Source organism: Vipera berus (assembly GCF_964194415.1).
Source record: "Vipera berus genome assembly, chromosome: W".
NCBI lineage: Eukaryota > Metazoa > Chordata > Lepidosauria > Squamata > Viperidae > Vipera > Vipera berus.
Genome location: NC_138210.1, coordinates 47,302,432 through 47,322,456, shown reverse-complemented (window position 1 = coordinate 47,322,456; position 20,025 = coordinate 47,302,432). Strand labels below are relative to the sequence as shown.

At 44.6% G+C, this 20,025-nt stretch overlaps 1 protein-coding gene across 20 annotated transcripts in view; it reads right to left on the bottom strand.

Annotated features, from left to right (window-relative positions):
* The window catches only part of LOC308676084 (enhancer of polycomb homolog 1-like), a 282,194-nt gene that overhangs the window by 56,471 nt on the left and 205,698 nt on the right, over window positions 1-20,025 (bottom strand). Inside the window, exon 13 of one of the 20 annotated variants that reach the window (XM_081341808.1) lies at window positions 12,469-12,647. The exons of 17 other annotated variants lie outside the window; for them this stretch is intronic. In XM_081341808.1, coding sequence (XP_081197934.1) covers window positions 12,561-12,647 — 87 coding nt within the window. In that variant the 3' untranslated portion in view covers window positions 12,469-12,560. Of the gene's footprint in view, window positions 1-12,468; window positions 12,648-15,784; window positions 15,877-20,025 lie in introns of those variants that run through there. 2 more of the 20 variants (XR_014028267.1, XR_014028268.1) reach the window with 2 other exon arrangements.

Genomic DNA, 20,025 nt, shown 5'->3' with positions numbered 1-20,025 from the left:
GCGACAGCGGGCATCAGTGACCGAGTCTGCCCTGAGAAAGTCCCCTACTTTTCTGTCGGGAAACGCCCCGAGCCCGATCTAGATGGTGTGATAGATCGGGCGTGCCACAACAACACTGAGCGACGTCTTTCCGATGCTGCCTGTGGACCTCCACGGCATCTGATATTGGAGGCACGTCTGATCCTTCCTGGCAAGCCAGAGGGGATCCCAGTCCATGCCTTAATTGACTCTGGGGCCACCACAAATTTTATGGCCTCAGCATTTGTGGCCAAATGGGCTGTTCCCCAGTGCCCGGTGGATCCGCCCATGTTAGTGGAGACTATCGATGGTCGAGTGCTCCTGTCTGGGCCAATTACAGCCGCCACGCAACCATTATGTATGGCCATCAGTTCCCATGTGGAGGCCATCCAGTTCTATATCACCTCAGATCTGCATTTCCCCGTGGTCTTGGGACTGGCGTGGCTCCGGGCGCATGACCCACAGATCTATTGGTCACAGAACTTGGTCACCTTCCCAAGCTTGCAGTGCGTGGACCACTCCCGCCATATCTGTGCCAGCCAGGTGGAGGGTTCCCCAGGGGTTTCCTTGCCTCCCGACCTGTCCGACTTTGCTGATGTGTTCAGCGAGACAGAGGCGGATCAATTAACCCCGCACAGGCCCTATGACTGCCCCATTGATTTAGTCCCTGATGCGCCTCTCCCAGTGGGGCGTTTGTACTCCATGTCGGACCCCGAGTTGGCTGCATTGCGGGACTTTCTGGAGAAGAATTTGGCTCGCGGTTTCATCCGGCCCTCGTCCTCGCCAGTGTCTGCACCCGTGCTCTTCGTCAAAAAGAAGTCGGGTGAATTGCGGCTTTGCTGCGATTATAGGAAACTCAACGCCATCACGGTGCGCAATCGTTACCCGCTGCCCCTCATCCCCGAACTCTTGGACCGACTCTGGGAGGCTAAGATCTTCACGAAACTGGACCTGCGTGGAGCTTACAACCTCGTCAGGGTTTGGCCGGGTGATGAGTGGAAGACGGCGTTTGGTACTCGTTATGGACATTTTGAGTACACGATGATGCCGTTTGGCCTGACCAACGCCCCCGCCGTGATTCAGCATTTCATGAACGACATTTTCCGGGATTTGTTGGATCAGTTTGTTGTGATCTACTTGGACGACATCCTGATCTACTCCCCGTCGCGTGAGGTGCACCATCAGCATCTCCATCAGGTCCTACAGCGACTCCGAGAACATTGGTTGTTTGCCAAGTTGGAGAAGTGCCAGTTCTACCGGGTGACCATTGATTTCCTGGGTCACCGCATTTCTCCTGAGGGCATCACCATGGAGCCGAGTAAGGTCGAGTCTTTGCAGAGTTGGCAACCCCCACGTCATGTGAAGGATGTTCAACGACTTCTTGGGTTCGCCAACTATTATCGAGCTTTCATCCCTGGGTTTGCTGCCTTGACAGCCCCCCTCACCCGGCTCCTGCAGAAGAAGACTCGGTTCCAGTGGAACGCTCCAGAACAACGGGCTTTCCAGACTTTGAAGGAAGCCTTCATGAAGGAGCCCATCTTGAAGCATCCTGACCTGCAACGGCCGTTTGTTGTGGAAGCGGACGCCTCCGACATTGCCATTGGGGCGGTGTTACTCCAGGCAACGACGCCCAGCGGTACCCTTTTCCCTTGCGCGTACCATTCACGAAAACTGAACCCTTTGGAGCGCAATTATACAATCTGGGAGAAGGAGCTGCTGGCCATCAAAGTGGCGTTCGAGGCCTAGAGGCATCATCTGGAGGGAGCGCGGCATCAAATTGAGGTCCGGATGGACCATAAGAATTTGGAAAGCCTGCAGACCTCTCAGAATTTGAACCAACGCCAGATCCGGTGGTCTCTTTTCTTTGTGAGGTTCAACTTCCGAGTTAAGTACATACCTAGCGGGCACAATCAAAGAGCGGATGCTCTGTCCAGGAAGCCCGAATATTCCCGAGCGGAAGACAAGCTTCTGCCTAGGACAGTGATCCCTATCGAGTCTTTTGCTGCGGTGCGGGAGCCGGTTGATATACGGGCTCGGATCCGGGAGGCACAGCAGCAGGATGTGTGGGTGGCTCAGCGGAAGGAGGAGGTGGGGCCAGATTCTCCTTGGACGGTCACAGATGGACTCTTGTATTATTGTGACCGGCTCTACGTTCCAGGAGGGCCACTCAGGGGACTCATCCTCAGCCAGTGTCACGATAACCCGGCGGCGGGGCATTTTGGCCTGTTCAAGACCCTGAACCTGGTCTCCCGTACCTTCTGGTGGCCCCGAGTTCGACATGACGTCCAGTCCTATGTCACCTCCTGCATCCCATGCAGGCAGGCCAAGTCAGCGACAGGGGCCCCGCCTGGATTACTGCAGCCCTTGCCGACATCCAAAAGACCCTGGGGGGCTGTGTCCAAGGATTTCTTGACGGATTTACCCCCATCCTCTGGTTTTACGACAGTGTATGTGGTGGTGGACATGCTGACCAAGATGGCGCACTTCATCCCCTGTCGCGGCTTACCGTCAGCCCGCGCCACTAGTCGTATGTTCATTCAGCAGGTGTTTCGGCTGCACGGCCTCCCTGATAGAGTCGTCTCTGATAGGGGGGCCCAGTTTACAGCCCGCTTCTGGCAGGAGTTGATGCATGCGTTGGATATCAAGATTTGCCTCTCGTCCGCGCATCATCCTCAAACTGACGGGGGAACCGAGAAGGTCATTGGTATCCTGGAACAATATCTGCGCTGCTACGTCAATCTGCAGCAAAACAATTGGGTGGACTATCTGGCCATAGCTGAGTTTGCATTTAACAATTCGCAGCACACCTCCACACAGATGACACCGTTCTTGGCCAACGTGGGATATCACCCCCGGTTTTTCCCTCTTTCTCCCGTGGACTCACCGGAGCCGGCAGCGAACAACTTCATGGCAGAGTTACAGGCGATCCATTGATTGGTGCGACGTCAGTTAGAGAAGGCCAAGGCCGATTACAAAAGTTTTGCTGATCGGTCAAGACGGGATACGCCTCCACTATCGGTGGGAGATCGGGTCTGGTTGTCCACCAGGAACCTACCGTCAACACGGCCAGTGAGAAAGTTAGATCACCGATATTTAGGACCGTTCCCAGTCGAGGCTGTCATCAATCCGGTCGCCTATCGCTTAACTCTGCCACGTTCCCTGCACGTGCACCCAGTTTTTCATCGGTCTCTGTTGGTCCCCGAGCAACCGGCCTGTCCACTCCACCGAGCGGAACCTCCCCCATCAGGACCTCGTGAAGACAGCACCCCCGAGTACGAGGTCGCCAGCATCAGGGACTCCCGTTGGCTGAAAGGTCGTTTCCAGTACCTGATTGAATGGAAAGGCTACGGACCAGAGGAGTTCACCTGGGAAGACGCGACCGCCGTTCATGCCCCTGCTTTGGTGACCGCTTTTCATGAACAATTTCCATCCCGACCGCATCCAGATCGGCAGACCCGGGGGTAGGGCCCTGCGGTGCAGGATAGTATTGTGATTCAGGGTCAGCCTGTGGGTTCGGCATTTGGGTCGGACGATTCAGAGGAAGAGGAGGGGGGTGTTGGAGAGGTTGCTGAGGGGGTTGGAGAGCTTGCTGATGAGACCCCTCAGCCAGGCCCCTCCCATCTGGTTACAACGCAGACCCAGCTGTGTGAGCCTGACAGCGTGGATGAAGATGACCCACAGCTGGCCCTGTTCAAGGACGCCCAACGCAGGAGGCAGTCAATCAGGAGTAAACAGAGGAAGGCAATGGGGCACCTCGGAAGGAGGCAGAGAGAAGCCACGCCCTGAACTGTTTAAAAGGGGAAAGCGTGGGACATTCATTTTGAAAATGAATGTCCTGCCTAAATTTTTATTCTTATTTCAAATGATACCGGCTCTTAAGAAAGATTCTAACCTGGAGGAATGGCAGCGAGGTATCAATAAATTTGTTTGGGCAGGGAAAAGGCCACGAGTTAAACTTAAGATTATGCAGGATATTCGTGAAAGAGGTGGTCTTAAAATGCCTAATCTTAAATTATATTATGAAGCTGCTGCGTTAGCAGGAAAAGGGGAATGCGTGGGAGGGCTGGTTTGCTGAAGGCAACCGTTTGAATAGTTCCTGTTTCATGGTTCGTGTCTTGTTTTGCTCTATTTGCTTTTGTGTTCATAAATTTGGCAGGCTTAGTTCCAGCCTCTTGCCTTCTTGTAAAAGGGGTTGTCCCTGCCTTATCTGCAGGGCCGGTAGTAGGCTGGTACAGAACAACGCCTTTCAGAGTAGCCACAGGAAAAGAGTTCAGCCCAATGCCTGACTACGCTGAGGTGCCCTCCACATCCCAGACACTTGATCAATGGGTGAGGGGGTGGGAAGAGGTTTGGAGAAACACAAAAACGGCATTAAAAAAGACTTCTGAGACTTATAAAAAACAGGCTGATAAAAAGAGGGCTCCCCAAAGAACATTCCAAGTTGGGGAAAAGGTCTATTTGTCGACCAAATACTTACGCCTTAAACTACCCAATAAGAAATTAGGACTGAAATTCTTGAGGCCTTTCCCCATTGTGAGAATCATTAACCCGGTCACAGTGGAATTGAAACTCCCCAGACTTTTGGGAAAAATTCACCCAGTTTTCCATTGCAGCTTAATAAAACTTTTTTGGGCCTCCACTTTAAGACCTCCCCCTAAAAAGGCACCAGGACCCCTCATAGTTGCAGGTCAGACCCATTATGAAGTGAAACGTATTCTTGACTCTAGAATCTTTAAGGGAAAATTGCAGTACCTAGTACAATGGAAGGGGTACCCATTGTTTGAAGCCATTTGGGTGAAATCTAGCGACGTGAAAGCTAACAGACTTATCAAAAAGTTTTATGAGAAACACCCCAACAAAGCAAAAGCCAGCTCCTAACTTGTGTTTTGTTTACATTACAGGATCTGTCCTTTTTGTAAGGGGGGGTGGATGTCAACGCTGCTAACATCTAATGTTCTTGCTTGACAAGAGATGAAGAAGCAGCTATTTTATGTGTTAAACTTGTGTATTACTTTAAGAGTTAGAATTAGATTATTGCCAGGAGGAGGGAGGAGGAAGATTGTACCTCAAGGTTGTCTGAAATAAGAGAAGATAAGAACTTGGCAGGTTGTCTAACTGAAGAGAAACTGATTCTTCAAATTAATTGGAGAATGTGATTCATGATAGAAATAGAAGGGTGGAGAATTATGTTTAATTGTGTTTAATATATTGTGCAAAGGGGAGGAGAATTTCATTATAGACTTTTTAGAATAAACAATCATGCTGAACTCTTTGATGTGTTTTTTAATCGGAACCATGACATGCAATATGTGGAAAGGGAGGTGAAATACTTAGGACATTTAATTAGTGAAGGGAGTCGGCGAATCACCCCGATAGAATAGAAGGGGTAGCCTTACAACCCCTACCTAAAAACAAAAAGGAACTGAGAAAATTCTTAGGATTTGTGGGATATTGCAGATTGTGGATCGATGGATATGCAGATTTAACTAAATCCTTATATTCTAAATTAATAGATGCTGAACCATGGGGCATATGCGTACAGGCAATAGCAGCCACTGTGCTTTTGGTTCAAGAAAGTAGAAAACTAACCTTCAGAGAAGCGCTTATTGTAAGTACTCCCCATCAAGTCAGAACAATATTGCAACAAAAAACAGGAAGGTGGCTTACAGATTCTAGAATTCTAAAATATTAAACCATACTAACGCAAAGGAATGACCTGGTACTAACCACTGATCACAATTTAAACCCTGCCCAGTTTCTGGCCAACACTAGACAAATAGATCAAGAGGGTTTGGAACATTATTGTACAGAGGTGATTGATTTGCAAACAAAAATTAGACTGGATCTGGAAGAGTACCCACTAGAAGGCGGGGAGGCATTATTTATAGATGGCTCCTCTTGGGTAGAGGATGGGTTTAAGAGAAATGGGTATGCAATTATAAATGGACACACCAAAGAGTTGGTAGAATCCGGTAGCCTGCCAAAGAATTGGTCAGCCCAAACTTGCGAACTCTATGCATTAAATCAGGTCCTATAATTGTTAGAAAGCAAGGTTGGAACTGGTTATACGGATTCAAAGTACACCTTTGGGGTGGTCCATAACTTTGGAAAAATTTGGGTGGAAAGGGGAATGATTAACATCAAAGGAAAGGAATTGATTCATGAAGGGCTGATCCAACAGATAATGGAAGCCCACCAGTTACCAAAAAGAATTGCCATAACCCATGTGAGTGCACATCAGAGAGGCAATTCTTTTGAAATGAAATGAACCTTTATTGTCAAAGTACAACTATGTGTACATTGAGATTAGCTGAGCCTCCCTTTGTGCTCCCACCCCCCCAACACACAGTGATAACAAACCCTCCATCTTACTACACCATGTGAACCAACTACACCACACACCGGCCTCCCAAGTCAATTCTGCATAAAGTTCACAAAAGTTATTTCTCATTCAAAAGCCTAACAGCCCACAGATAAAAGCTGTTTTTCAGCCTGTTGGTGCGGCTGGCTATACTCCTATATCTCCTACCCGATGGTAGGGTGTGAGTCATCCCTGAGAATTTTCCTCACTCTTCCAAGGCAACGAGCCCTTGCGATGTCATCCAGTGGTGTCAGGGGACAGCCCACAATGTCTTGTGCTGTACTCACCACCCTCTGTAATACTTTCCTATCCGCGGCTGTCAGACCAGCATACCAAACCACAATACCATACGAGAGGACGCTCTCTATAGTAGACCAGTAAAAGAGGGTCATTAGCCGTTGTTCTACCCTGTTCTTCCGCAAGACCCTGAGAAAGTGAAGCCTCTGTTGGGCCTTTCTGGCCACCTGGGTTGTATTAACTCTCCAGGTAAGATCTTCACAGAGGTAGACTCCCAGAAATTTAAAGGAGAAAACTCTCTCCACACAGTCCTCCCTGATGTAAAGTGGGGCAGGTTCCTCCTTTTTCCTCCGGAAGTCTAGCACCATCTCTTTCATCTTGCCGATGTTCAGGTGCAAGTTGTTGTTACTACACCATATGGATAGTTTTTGTACCTCCGCCCTGTATGCTGTCTCATCCCCACCTGTAATGAGACCCACCACAGTTGTATCATCAACTTCCCTCCGCCCTGTGCGTTCCCACAGAGAGGGCATCCTCAGGGTGCCACCAGTCAGAGAATGTCGTCTGGTGGCCCCCAGGGGGAGGTCCTTCTCTGTGGGCGCCCCGGATTTATGGAATCGGTTGCTGGTCGAGCTCCGGATGGCGCCTGACCTTCGCTCCTTCCGACATGATCTGAAGACTCACTTATTCGAACAAGCCGGCCTGGCCTGATGGGGGATGGGTAGAGATTTTATTGTTGTTTTTAATATATCTATTTATTGTTTTAGTTTGGGCATTGTGTTTAATTCTTTTTTTTAACTTTTGTACCTTTGTATTTTTATATGTTTGCCCTGTTCACCGCCCTGAGTCCCTCGGGAGAAGGGCGGTATACAAATAAAATTATTATTATTATTATTATTATTATTATTATTATTATTATTATTATTATTATTATTATTATTATTATTATTATTATTATTATTATTATTATTATTATTATCTGCGAACTTAATTATCGCAGTGGATGGGTCAGTTGATACACAGTCATATGTGTATAAAGAGTACAGGTAGGGGCTAAGCACATAGCCCTGTGGCGAGCCGGTGCAAAGCTTCGGGGGGGTGGACAAAGCAGACCCGACCCTCACTGTTTGTAACCGGTCCCTGAGAAAGTCTTGAATCCAATCGCAGATGGCGGGGGAGAATTTCAAGTCAGTCAGCTTCTCGATGAGAATGCTCGGCAAAATGGTGTTGAAAGCCAAGCTATAGTCAACAAAAAGCATCCTGACATAACTTCCAGGTTTCTCAAGATGACTTGCTACAGAGTGTAAAGCAGTAGCTATGGCATCGTCTGTCGACCTATTTCCCCTATAGGCAAATTGAAAGTGTGGGAAATAGGATTGTGGATGAAGAAGCCAAGAGTGCAGCAAATAAAGAAAATATAAATGTCTTAATACCCATTGTAGAAACGTCAGAAGAGATCCCTGTGTTTTCAGAAACAGAGGAAAAAGAAATAATGCAGATAGGTGGGCAACAAGGAGAGAAGGGTGAATGGTTTCTCCTGGATGGGAGGCAGGTAATCAATAAACCCATAGCACGAGGATTATTGGAGAAGTTACATGAAGGAAGCCACTGGGGTGTTCAGGCATTGGTGGATGAGCTCCTGAAACATTATGGATGCACTGGAATTTATACCTTGGCCAAACAAGTCACTGAAAAATGTCTCATATGCAAGAAAACTAACAGGCAAGCTATGAGAAAACAGCAACTAGGAGAGAGGCCACCTGCCCTAAGACCCTTTCAATGCATTCAGGTAGATTTCACCGAGCTGCCTAGAATAGGCAAAGTGAAGTATTTGTTAGTTAAAATAGACCATCTAACCGGATGGATAGACGCATATCCTTGTAGTAATGACACTACCAAGGTAGTATCAAAAGTACTACTAGATCAGATTATTCCTAGATATGGGATGGTCACTCAAATTGATACTGACCAGGGGAGCCATTTCACAGCAAAGGTATTGCAGAATATTATGGAAACCTTGGGAATAAATTGGAAATTTCACACAGCTTGGCAAGCAGCCAGCAGTGGAAAAGTAGAAAAGGCTAATGCAAAGATAAAGGAATCATTAACTAAACTAATTTTAGAGACCCACATGCCCTGGACTAAGTGCCTGCCACTGGCTCTGCTGAGAATTGGGACTAAGCCACGAAAAGACATAGGACTGTCGCCCTATGAATTATTATTTGGAGTTGCTTTTACCCCAGGACAAATTTGTATAGACTCACTCCAAACTCGAGACAGAGTACTGAAGCAATATGTACATAAACTGTCCAGATATTTTGATTTTCTCAGGAAACAAGGATTGCTGGCACAAACACCTCCCTTGGAGTTTCCAGTCCACAGATTCCAGATCAGAGACTGGTTACTGATCCAGAGTTGGAAGGAAGAAAAGCTGGTTCCAAAGTGGGAAGGCCCTTTCCAGTTGTTGCTGAAATCTGAAACAGCAGTACGAACAGCAGAAAAAGGCTGGACCCATTACATTGTGTGAAAGGACCGGTAGATGTTCCAACTGAGTGGAGAAGTGTGCCTCAACCTGATCCTTTGAAGTTGATAATAAGAAAAAGCAAAATATAGAGACATTAGAAAAAGAGAGTTTTAAAAAATATGTTGGTTTTGTGACTATATTGTTGTTGTACCCATTGCCCAGACTGTGCACCAACAAACAGAGACTGCAGAGAGAAGTGTGATATAGTGATCATCGAAGATTGGTGTCCTGAATACTGATCTCAGCCCCTGTTAAGTACTTTTCCAGGGGTGGACAGAATTGGGATAATGATAGACTTCAGTATGGCTCTGGTTACAGAAGTAATTAAGATTTGGATGATAGTGGGAGTAGTAGGGTCCGGAAGCATATGCAAAAGCCAAAGTACAGATAACCCTGATAGCTGTAATGCTTGCATTAAAGCCACTAAAATGGATAATAAGATAACCAAAACTCTGACATATCATACTCAGATGAACTGTAAGTTGGTGGTGGGAACGTGTGTTCATAATACTACCCGATTTTCCCTTTGTAATGAAACAGGAAGGATTACATGCATTGACCCCTCTAGTGTGGAATATCAAAGAACCATTCAGGTATTTGCCCTTCAAAGTGGAAGGAGCCAAAAGCTATTATTATTAGGACAAAGCACCAGTACCTCTGCAAATCACAGGAGTAGAATCTGCTTTGATGCCTGCTATACCATGAAATTTAGTCCTTGGACCACCTGTGGTGACCTCAGTTGGCAGCAGAGTTACCTCACAGAAAGGATATATGTTTACAATGGGGCTTCCCAGACATATTGGTATTCTGATGATAAGGCCCACCTAGAGTGTGGACAGAGAAGGGCAGTTGGTTTAATTTAACCAAGGGGGTCGGACAATCTGATTGTTTAGAAGACCATTGTACCCCCATCTGTTTGCATTTTGTAGATCCCAATGAAGGGTTACAGGAATATGGGCTGGGAATTGAGAGTGTGGGAAAGGACCCCAGCACCCGCATCTCCATTAACGTAAACAGGAAAAACCTGACCCCAATAGAAAGGAGGTTATTTCATTCCTTTTATGAGGAACTTGAAAAGGCCCATCACCCTGATACTTTGGGACTCACTTTTCTCACCAGAAATCTGTTTATAGATCTAGCTGAAAGAATAGCTATCACCCTGGGAGTAAAGAATTGTTATGTACTGTATGTGGTGGGACAAATATGGGGGAACAATGGCCCTGGGAAGCCAAAGAGGTTGATATCCAAGACACCAATATTATGTCTACATGGACTACTATTTAGCAAAGAGAAGTCAAAAGTGGGCTCTAACTACATCCATTATAGGTTACTTCTGCTTTCAGAGAAACTGCTCCAAAAATCAGGAGGAAGTAGGAATTATGGTATGCGAAGGTCAGAGATCTTACGGAGAGTCAAGTATTCAGAACTGGAGAACCATGCATAGCATTGATTATAATCCCTTTAATAATACAGTTTTACAGGGATTATAGAACAATGCATCCCAAGAATGGCCTGCTCCGCAAGGATTTTATTGGATATGTGGAAAGTTTGCATATACCAACCAGCTTACCTAACAATTGGTGTGGTTCATGTGTACTGGGAAATACAGTATAAAAACCAGTTTTTTTCCTACTTCCCATTCCTCAAGGGGAAAAACTTGGAATAGCAGTTTACGAGGATAAGGGAGCTAGAAAAAAGCGATCAGTGAAAATTGGAGAGTGGAAGGATAATGAATGGCCTCCTGAATGCATAATAGAGGTATATGGGCCGGCCACGTGGGCTGAGGATGGATCATGGGGATATAGGACTCTAATTTATATGCTGAATCACATTATTAGGCTACAAGTGGTTTTGGAAATTATTACTAACGAGACAACGCTAGCATTAAATAAGCTGGCTAAACAAAGTACTCAAATGAGGACTGCAATTTATCAAAATAGGTTAGCATTGGATTATTTATTGGCAGAAGAAGGGGGAGTCTGTGGATAATTTAATCTCACCAACTGTTGTTTGCAAATAGACGATGAAGGGAAAGTCATTGAGGAAATAACGAATAAAATGAGAAAAATAGCCCATGTACCAGTCCAAACCTGGACTGGAATACTTGATGATGAAGGAATCTTAGGAGGAATTTTTAGGAATTGGAAACAAGCTTTATTTATGCTAGTAGTGATATTTGTAGGATTAATGTGCTTACCCTGCTTGATTCCTATAATACGAAGTACAGGTGAAACTCAAAAAATTAGAATATCGTGCAAAAGTTCATTTATTTCAGTAATGCAACTTAAAAGGGGAAACTAATATATGAGATAGACTCATTACATGCAAAGCAAGATAGTTCAAGCCATGATTTGTCATAATTGTGATGATTATGGCTTACAGCTCATGAAAACCCCAAATCCACAATCTCAGAAAATAATATTGTGAAAAGGTGCAATATTCTAGGCTCAAAGTGTCCCACTCTCATCACCTGCAAAGGGTTCCTGAGCCTTTAAATGGTCTCTCAGTCTGGTTCAGTAGGAATCACAATCATGGGGAAGACTGCTGACCTGACAGCTGTGCAGAAAGCCATGATTGACACCCTCCATAAGGAGGGAAAGCCTCAAAAGGTAATTGCAAAAGAGGTTGGATGTTCCCAAAGTGCTGTATCAAAGCACATTAATAGAAAGTTATGTGGAAGGGAAAAGTGTGGAAGAAAAAGGTGCACAAGCAGCAGGGATGACCGCAGCCTGGAGAGGATTGTCAGGAAAAGGCCATTCAAAAGTGTTGGGGACTTTCACAAGGAGTGGACTGAGGCTGGAGTCAGTGCATCAAGAGCCACCACACACAGACGGATCCTGGATATGGGCTTCAAATGTCGTATTCCTCTTGTCAAGCCGCTCCTGAACAACAAACAACGTCTGAAGCGTCTTACCTGGGCTAAAGAAAAACAGACCTGGTCTGTTGCTCAGTGGTCCAAAGTCCTCTTTTCTGATGAGAGCAACTTTTGCATCTCATTTGGAAACCAAGGACCCAGAGTCTGGAGGAAGAATGGAGAGGCACACACTGCAAGATGCTTGAAGTCCAGTGTGAAGTTTCCATAGTCTGTGTTGATTTGGGGAGCCATGTCATCTGCTGGTGTTGGTCCACTGTGCTTCATTAAGTCCAGGGTCAACGCAGCCGTCTACCAGGAGATTTTGGAGCACTTCATGCTTCCTTCCGCAGACGAGCTTTATGGGGATGCTGACTTCATTTTCCAGCAGGACTTGGCACCTGCCCACACTGCCAAAAGCACCAAAACCTGGTTCAGTGACCGTGGGATTACTGTGCTTGATTGGCCAGCAAACTCACCTGACCTGAACCCCATAGAGAATCTATGGGGCATTGCCAAGAGAAAGATGAGAGACATGAGACCGAACAATGCAGAAGAGCTGAAGGCTGCTATTGAAGCATCCTGGTCTTCCATAACACCTCAGCAGTGCCACAGGCTGATAGCTTCCATGCCACGCCACATTGAGGGAGTAATTGCTGCAAAAGGGGCCCAAAACAAGTACTGAGTAAATATGCATGCTTATACTTTTCAGAGGTCCGATATTGTTCTATGTACACTCCTTGTTTTATTGATTGCATGTAATATTCTAATTTTCTGAGAGTGTGGATTTGGGGTTTTCATGAGCTGTACGCCATAATCATCACAATTATGACAAATCACAGCTTAAACTCAAGATAGTTTGCATGTAATGAGTCTATCTCATATATTAGTTTCCCCTTTTAAGTTGCATTACTGAAATAAATGAACTTTTGCACGATATTCTAATTTTTCGAGTTTCACCTGTATTGTACAAAACACTGTGGAGGGAATGGTGAATACCATTACCAAAAGTGACAAGCAAATGATGATGTTAAACAATGTAACTGAACATACTGGGCGAGATCATTCGTGGCTTCGGGGTGGGGTATCACCAGTACGCTGATGATACCCAACTTTTTCTTTCCACCCCGAACCAACCCAGCGATGCCCTCTCTGTGATGTCCCGGTGCCTGGAGGCGGTTGTTGTGACTCAGGGCCAGCCTGTGGGTCCGACAGCCGGCTCCGATGTATCGGATGACTCAGATGAGGGGGAGGAGGGAAACGAACCGGCTGATGACGGTTTGGAGGCTTTGCAGAGCCCTCAGCCGGGGACCTCTTCTCAGCTGCGTGAGCCCGAGAGTGCGGAGGAAGATGACCCACAGCTGGCCCTGTTCAAGGACGCCCGACGCAGGAGGCAGTCGAGCAGGAACAAACAAAGAAAGGCTGCGGGACTCCTCGGGAGGAGGCACAGGGAGACCACGCCCTGAGCTCTCTATAAAAGGAGTGTTTGGGGAGGGGCTGGTTGCTGAAAGCAACTTTTCCGCTTGAGAAGACAAGCTCTAGTGTTTTTGTTAACTGCGTAATAAATCTTGGCTGATGCCTTTTAGCCTTGGACGCTCTCCAGTCTCTTCTTTCTGAATAGGGGTTTGCCTTATTACAAGGCCAGAAGAGGGCTGGTTCAGAACAGTGGTTCAGGTCTGGATGGGGAGAAACAGGCTTCGTCTCAATCCCGCCAAGACTGAGTGGCTGTGCATATCGGCATCTCGGGTTAACCAAGTTATTCCACCTCTAACGATGGGGGGTGAGGTGTTACCCCCCGTTGATAGGGCTCGCAACTTGGGCGTCCTCCTGGACTCACGGCTCAATTTTGAAGATCACATAGGAGCCGTGACCAGGGGGGCTTTTGCACAGGTTCGCCTGGTGCGCCAGTTGCGTCCCTATCTGGACCGAGACGCCCTACGCACAGTTACTCATGCGCTTGTGACCTCCCGTTTGGACTACTGTAACGCTCTCTACATGGGGCTGCCCTTGAAGACCACTCGGAGGCTTCAACTGGTGCAGAATGCGGCCACGCGAGTTGTAATGGGGGTCTCCCGATACTCCCATGTAACACCTCTACTCCGCGAGCTGCATTGGCTTCCGGTTGCCCTCCGGGTGAAATTCAAGGTGCTGGTTATCACCTATAAAGCCCTACATGGCCTGGGTCCGGGGTATTTGAGGGAACACCTGCTGCCGTCATCAAACGCCCTTCGCCCAGTGCGCTCCCACAGGGAGGGTCTGCTCAGGGTCCCGCCGGTAAGAGATTGCCGGCGGGTGACACCCAGGGATAGGGCCTTCTCAGTGGGGGCGCCTGCCCTCTGGAACCAGCTGCCGGTGGAGCTGAGGACTGCTCCCGACCTCCGATCATTCCGCCGGGGCCTGAAGACCTGGCTCTTCGAGCTCTCGGGCCCAGACTGAGGAGAAATTTTAATTTAGGGTTCTTTTTAATCGACTACAGGGTCAATTTAATATTTTTTAATTTGGTTCTTAATTTTTGTATTTTGGATTTTTAATTCCCTGTAAACCGCCCTGAGTCCTCAGGGAATAGGGCGGTATATAAATATAACTAAATAAATAAATAAATAAATAAATAAATAATACTGCAAAAATTGATTTCGAGAATGCTGAGGAGATCTGGGAAAGTTTCAAATCATTTGAAAAACAAAATTTTTATTTTTAAATTAGTGTAAAAACAGAAAAGGGTGGATTTGATAGTAATACAGAAGTTTAAAAATAAAATAATTCTTTAAGCCCATTCCTATCCTATGTTTCCTGGAGGAGAAAGGGGAAGAATGTATTGCTTCCTATGTTTACTATTTATTGCTCTTTGATCTGTATAACCTTTTATTACCTTTGTATCCGCTGAGAGATAGAGACTGATGTTATTTCCTAGGATGTACTTAGCAAAACAAATGTAAATCAAAAGGGGGGAGGGAGGTTTGATGTACTCTGGTTAGGCGATCCGGACAAGAATGTAACCTTTGAAGTCTTTCAAATGGACTGAAAGGGAGTGGAAAGAGGTGGGGGGCATCGCGATAGAAATGTATATAATGCTATGGATTTGAACATTTGGGTGTGGTCTCTGTTTTTAGATGCTTCCTGTTGAAGTATCTTGTTAAGAGATCCACCGCATTTTGCAAACTGCTTTTTCTATTTTCTGCAGAATAAACACTTTTCTTACCAATCCAATTTTGTTAGTCTTTTAAATGCATTTCTAACAATGTATCATTGGTACTTGACCCCAGATAGACTAGCGAAAATGTATAAAGGAATTTCTAATAAGTGCTGGAAATTTAATCAAAATCCAGGTTCAGTAGTCTTGCAAATATGTGAAAACATACTGGATAAACATAACAATGACAATGGAAAAAATATTTAAGGTACAAATATTAATGAAACCTGAAGCTTTTCTTTTAGGTGTGATGGACAAGCCAATTGAAAAACAACTTGGGGGTGCTATTCCTTCACATGGTGATGGCTGTGAGGATTGTACTTGGCAAACACTGGAAACAAAAATAGATCCTGATTGTTGAAGAATGGATTTTGAAATTGACTGAACTAGCAGAGATGGCGAAATTAGCTGCTTTGATTAGAAATAATGGACTAGCCAGCTTTATAAGAGACTGAAAACTATTTGTAGACTTTCTACGCACTAAATAACAGATGGTTAACACGGAAACATCCTCGGACAAGCGCTGGCTCTTCGGCTTTGAAACAGAGATGAGCACCGGCCCCTAGAGTCGGAAACGACTAGCACTCATGTGCGGGGGAACCTTTACCTTTACCTTTTACCTTTAACAGGGATTTGAAGATTAGTGTAACCAGGGCTTTTTTTCTCATAGAACGCTCAGAACGGTGTTCCGGCACCTATTTTTTTTGCAAAAAAAAAAAAAAAGTTCCCTCTATTGGCTTTTGAAAGCCTATTGGAGGGGTAAATCTTGGCTCTTTTTTTGACTCGTGGACTTCAACTCCCAGAAATCCTGAGCCAGCCACGCAGAGGGGAAAGAGAGAGGTTTCCAAGCTGAGCCATGCTGGCTCAGGAATTCTGGGAGTTGAAGTCCTTGAGTCATAAAAGAGCCAAGGTTGCCTACCCTGCACTAGAGGAGGACATTAAAATTATTTACAAGGTTACTTCTTTAGGAACTAAACTTTTAGAATCTAAAACAGCTAATTCAAAAAAGCCAACAGGAAAGAACCTCACATTTTTCATCTGCTTCTGTCTTTTGGAAGGTAAAATTAGATAACAAAACAATCTATTTCCTATGTTAACATCTCTGCAATGAAATCAATAAAGGTAACAGGAAAGAAATGAGAAACATTTTTCTCAATGTAATATGTCTAATTTAGCTGATGCTAGGAAAAAAATAGTATCTTTTGTAAATACTCTTGAAAACTATTTTGAATCTATAACCATCTATTACAACTAAACCACTTTAAATTAAACAATTCTTAAGAATGAAATATTCTTAATTTGGACTTTACTTTTACTGTTTGGACTGTTGTGTGTTTTGAAAAATAGATTATTTAGAATCTAGTTATGTTGCACTTCAGTCTTTAAATAATTAACCTACTATATACATAACAATATATGATGTTTTCCATGGTGAACTTAACATGAATAACAACATTTATTAAAAAGGCTAAAATAATTTCTGGTGGTATTATCTGTACATTAAAATTTTGTTTAGTCACAATCTTTCACTTTTTACATTCTGGACAAGCAGTGGTCATGTATCCTAGCAAAAGATGTTACATATGTGCATAAGCGTAGTCAGTAGCATATGCCTTTTTAAAAATATCAAACATGCAAAGAAACAAAAATAAGTCCAAAATATCTGCATTACATCCAGAAATGCCAACTTTGCAACCAATATTTCTCATCCATAACTATGGCACCCTAAGGATACCTGCATACATGCAAATGCTTCTCTGGGATCAGTAACGCAGCAGGGATTGCTTTTTCTTTCCAGTAACAGATTGCTGGGAAATACCAAACATGGCCTTGAGAATTCCAATGTTTGTTATAAATTTTTCTGGAGGTGGTTGGAAAGAGGCCTAGAAATGCCAGCACAAATACATCACACTTGCTGAACGTGCACACACAACTAATTACAATCAATTATATGTGATATATCTAAAATGAGATGGGCTGTCTCAACTGCAACTTGCAAACTGTTCTGTTTTGCGGCAAAACAATCCAGGACAAGCTGATCAGCAGAGCTTAGAGAGGACTCATTAACACAATTTTGGGGAAGGAAAGAAACAGAAGGACAGTTTAACATCTTCCAGTTGATGTTATGTTATGTAACATCTTCTGGGAGTTGAAGTCCACGAGTCATAAAAGAGCCAAGGTTGCCTACGTCTCACCTATTGGCTTTTGAAAGCCAATAAGAATTGCTGCTGAGTGCGCCAAAAGACCCGGCCGGCAAACGTTGCACAGGCAAGTTGTCTGCAGCGAAGGCAGGAACTTTGAACCCCTCCCTGCTGCCCAACTACACCATCTCAACTAGGTAAATAAGATATTGTTTGCAAATAGGATGGCAATAAACAATTTAGGCTGCATTTACATCAGGGCTTTTCAACCTTTTCAGAAATTGTACCACTTTTAGGACATGACAATATTCAAGCACCACCAGTGCTTAACAAGGTGTCAAAAACTTGATGACTAAAAAAAAGGGGGGGTGGCTAGTTTATATTATAGAAAAGTAAAAAGTTGAGGTTCAATGTTAATGCTTCCTTCTACTCCTGTAACAGAGGAAGTCAGAAGTCAGTGCCTTTCTTTTTCCCTTCTCCGCCTCACTTTTCCCTTTTTCTCTCACCCTTCACTCGCAAAAGCACCCCCACTCATTCACACTTTGCTCACAAAAGCCTCCATTCGCTCTCACTCACTCCGTCTCTTTCAAAGGCCTCTTGCTCACTCGCTCACTTACTGCTCCGTCGCTTCCAAATGCCATTTACTTGTTCACTCACTCACTTACTGTCCCGTCGCTTCCAAATGCCATTTGCTCATTCACTCACTCACTTACTGCCCCAACGCTTCCAAACGCCATTTGGTCATTCATTCACTCACTTACTACCCCGTTGCTTCCAAATGCTTCCAAACGCCACTTGCTCACTCACTCACTTACTGCATTTGGAAGCGACAGGGCAGTAAGTGAACAAGTGCCAGTGCCGGAGGCCATCAGCTGTTTGGTGCCGGAGACCACTGCCACAAGGAACACAGCTCTGGGTCAAGGTTCAGAGCAGCTCTGGGTGGGGGCTCAGCACGGGCCGTGGCGTGGCAACTGCCGGGAGGAGAATCACCACGGCGGCTGTGGGGAGGGGAATCCCTGCGGCATGTGGCTCCAAGCCACAGGGGCGGGGGTGCAAAGGACGGGCAGCAACACCATAGCAAGACACTGGCATCGCTCCCAGTGACAGCACGTCTGAGTTCCAGCACTTTTTTTTTAGAAAAAAAGCACTGCGTGTAATGTTTAGCTCAACCTGTTGATTGCTTTTTCTTCTTTCTTTTCTTCTCTCTCTCTCTCTCTCTGTGAATATATTTGTGTGTGTGTGTGTATTTGTAAAAGGGGAGGAAAATTTACTGCTTTTTCTTCTTTCAGCACCTAGCCAGGGTGGTTCCTACATGTTAAATTTAATTGATCACATTTTTTTCTTTTTTTTGGACAGTTTTTTTCTTTTTGTACACTATTCTTTCTTTTATATGCTTTTGTTTCATTTTCCTTGTTTGTTTTATTGTTTTGTATTTTATTCTCTATGATAAAACAATAAATAAATATAAAAAAGAAAGAACATTAAGCTATAATCACACACTGGAATAATGTAATAACTGCAATTTAGTTCACTTTTGAATACTAAATAATTTTAAATCAAACCAGTTAAAATTCATTGAAATGATGAAGTCAAAAGCCAGTATGATTAAAATGTTAGCAGTGCTCCAATATCTCAGGGGTTGCCACAAAGAAGAGGGAGTCAAGCTATTATCCAAAGTACCTGAAGGCAGGACAAGAAGCAATGGATGGAAACTAACCCAGGAGAGAAACAACCTAGAACTAAGGAGAAACTTCCTGACAGTTAGAACAATTAACCAGTGGAACAACCTGCCTCCAGAAGCTGTGAATGCTCCAACACTGGAAGTTTTTAAGAAGAGACTGGACAGCCATTTGTCTGAAATGGTATAGGGCAGGGCTTTTCAACCTTTTCACAGATTGTACCACTTTTAGGACATGACAATATTTGAGTACCACCAGTGCTTAGCAAGGTGGCAAAAAGTTGATGACTAAAAAAAACGGGAGGGGGGCTTTGGGTTCTACTTGTTAGATTCATTTGTTGTTATAGAAATGGCTAGTTTGTAATATTATGGGAAAGTAAAAAGTTGAGGTTCAATGTTAATGCTTCCTTCTACTGCAACAGAGGAAGTCAGAAATCGATGCCTTTTCTTTTTCCCTTCTCCCCCACACTTTTTCCCCTTTTTTCCTCCCCACTGTGTCCTACTATTTGCTTTTGTATTTCTGTATTTTATTCTATAATCTAATAAAATGTTACAAAGTGTAAAAAAAAGAGGAAAAAAATACCAGTTTTAATTTCTTCGGTGGCAGTTCCTTTGCTGAATCTGTCAATGCTGTGACAATTAAGAAATTGCAGCCATTTTACTTTTTGCTTTCTTTGTACTTTTCTGCTGTTTGGGATTCTCAGATGTAGAAGGGGGGAGGGGGAAATGCTTGAGCATTTTCAGTTAGCTTAAACAATTGCAGCTGGGTGAGCTTCAAGGTCAATTCTAGATAAAGTTTGGGCAGGCTGAAAAGTAGGGAGGAGAGCCTGCATTTTAGATTAATTGGTGAATGTGAATACATTTCTTGGGTGGGAATTGCAACTTGTTACATTGTATCAGAGGGGAGGGAACTTTAGTCTTGGGTTCAACTATGTAAGTGCAAATACTTTGTTTCCTGAATAAAATGTTATTTAAGGAAGAAATCTTTGCCTTGAAGTTTTTTTAAATGGCTTCATCTATCGGAA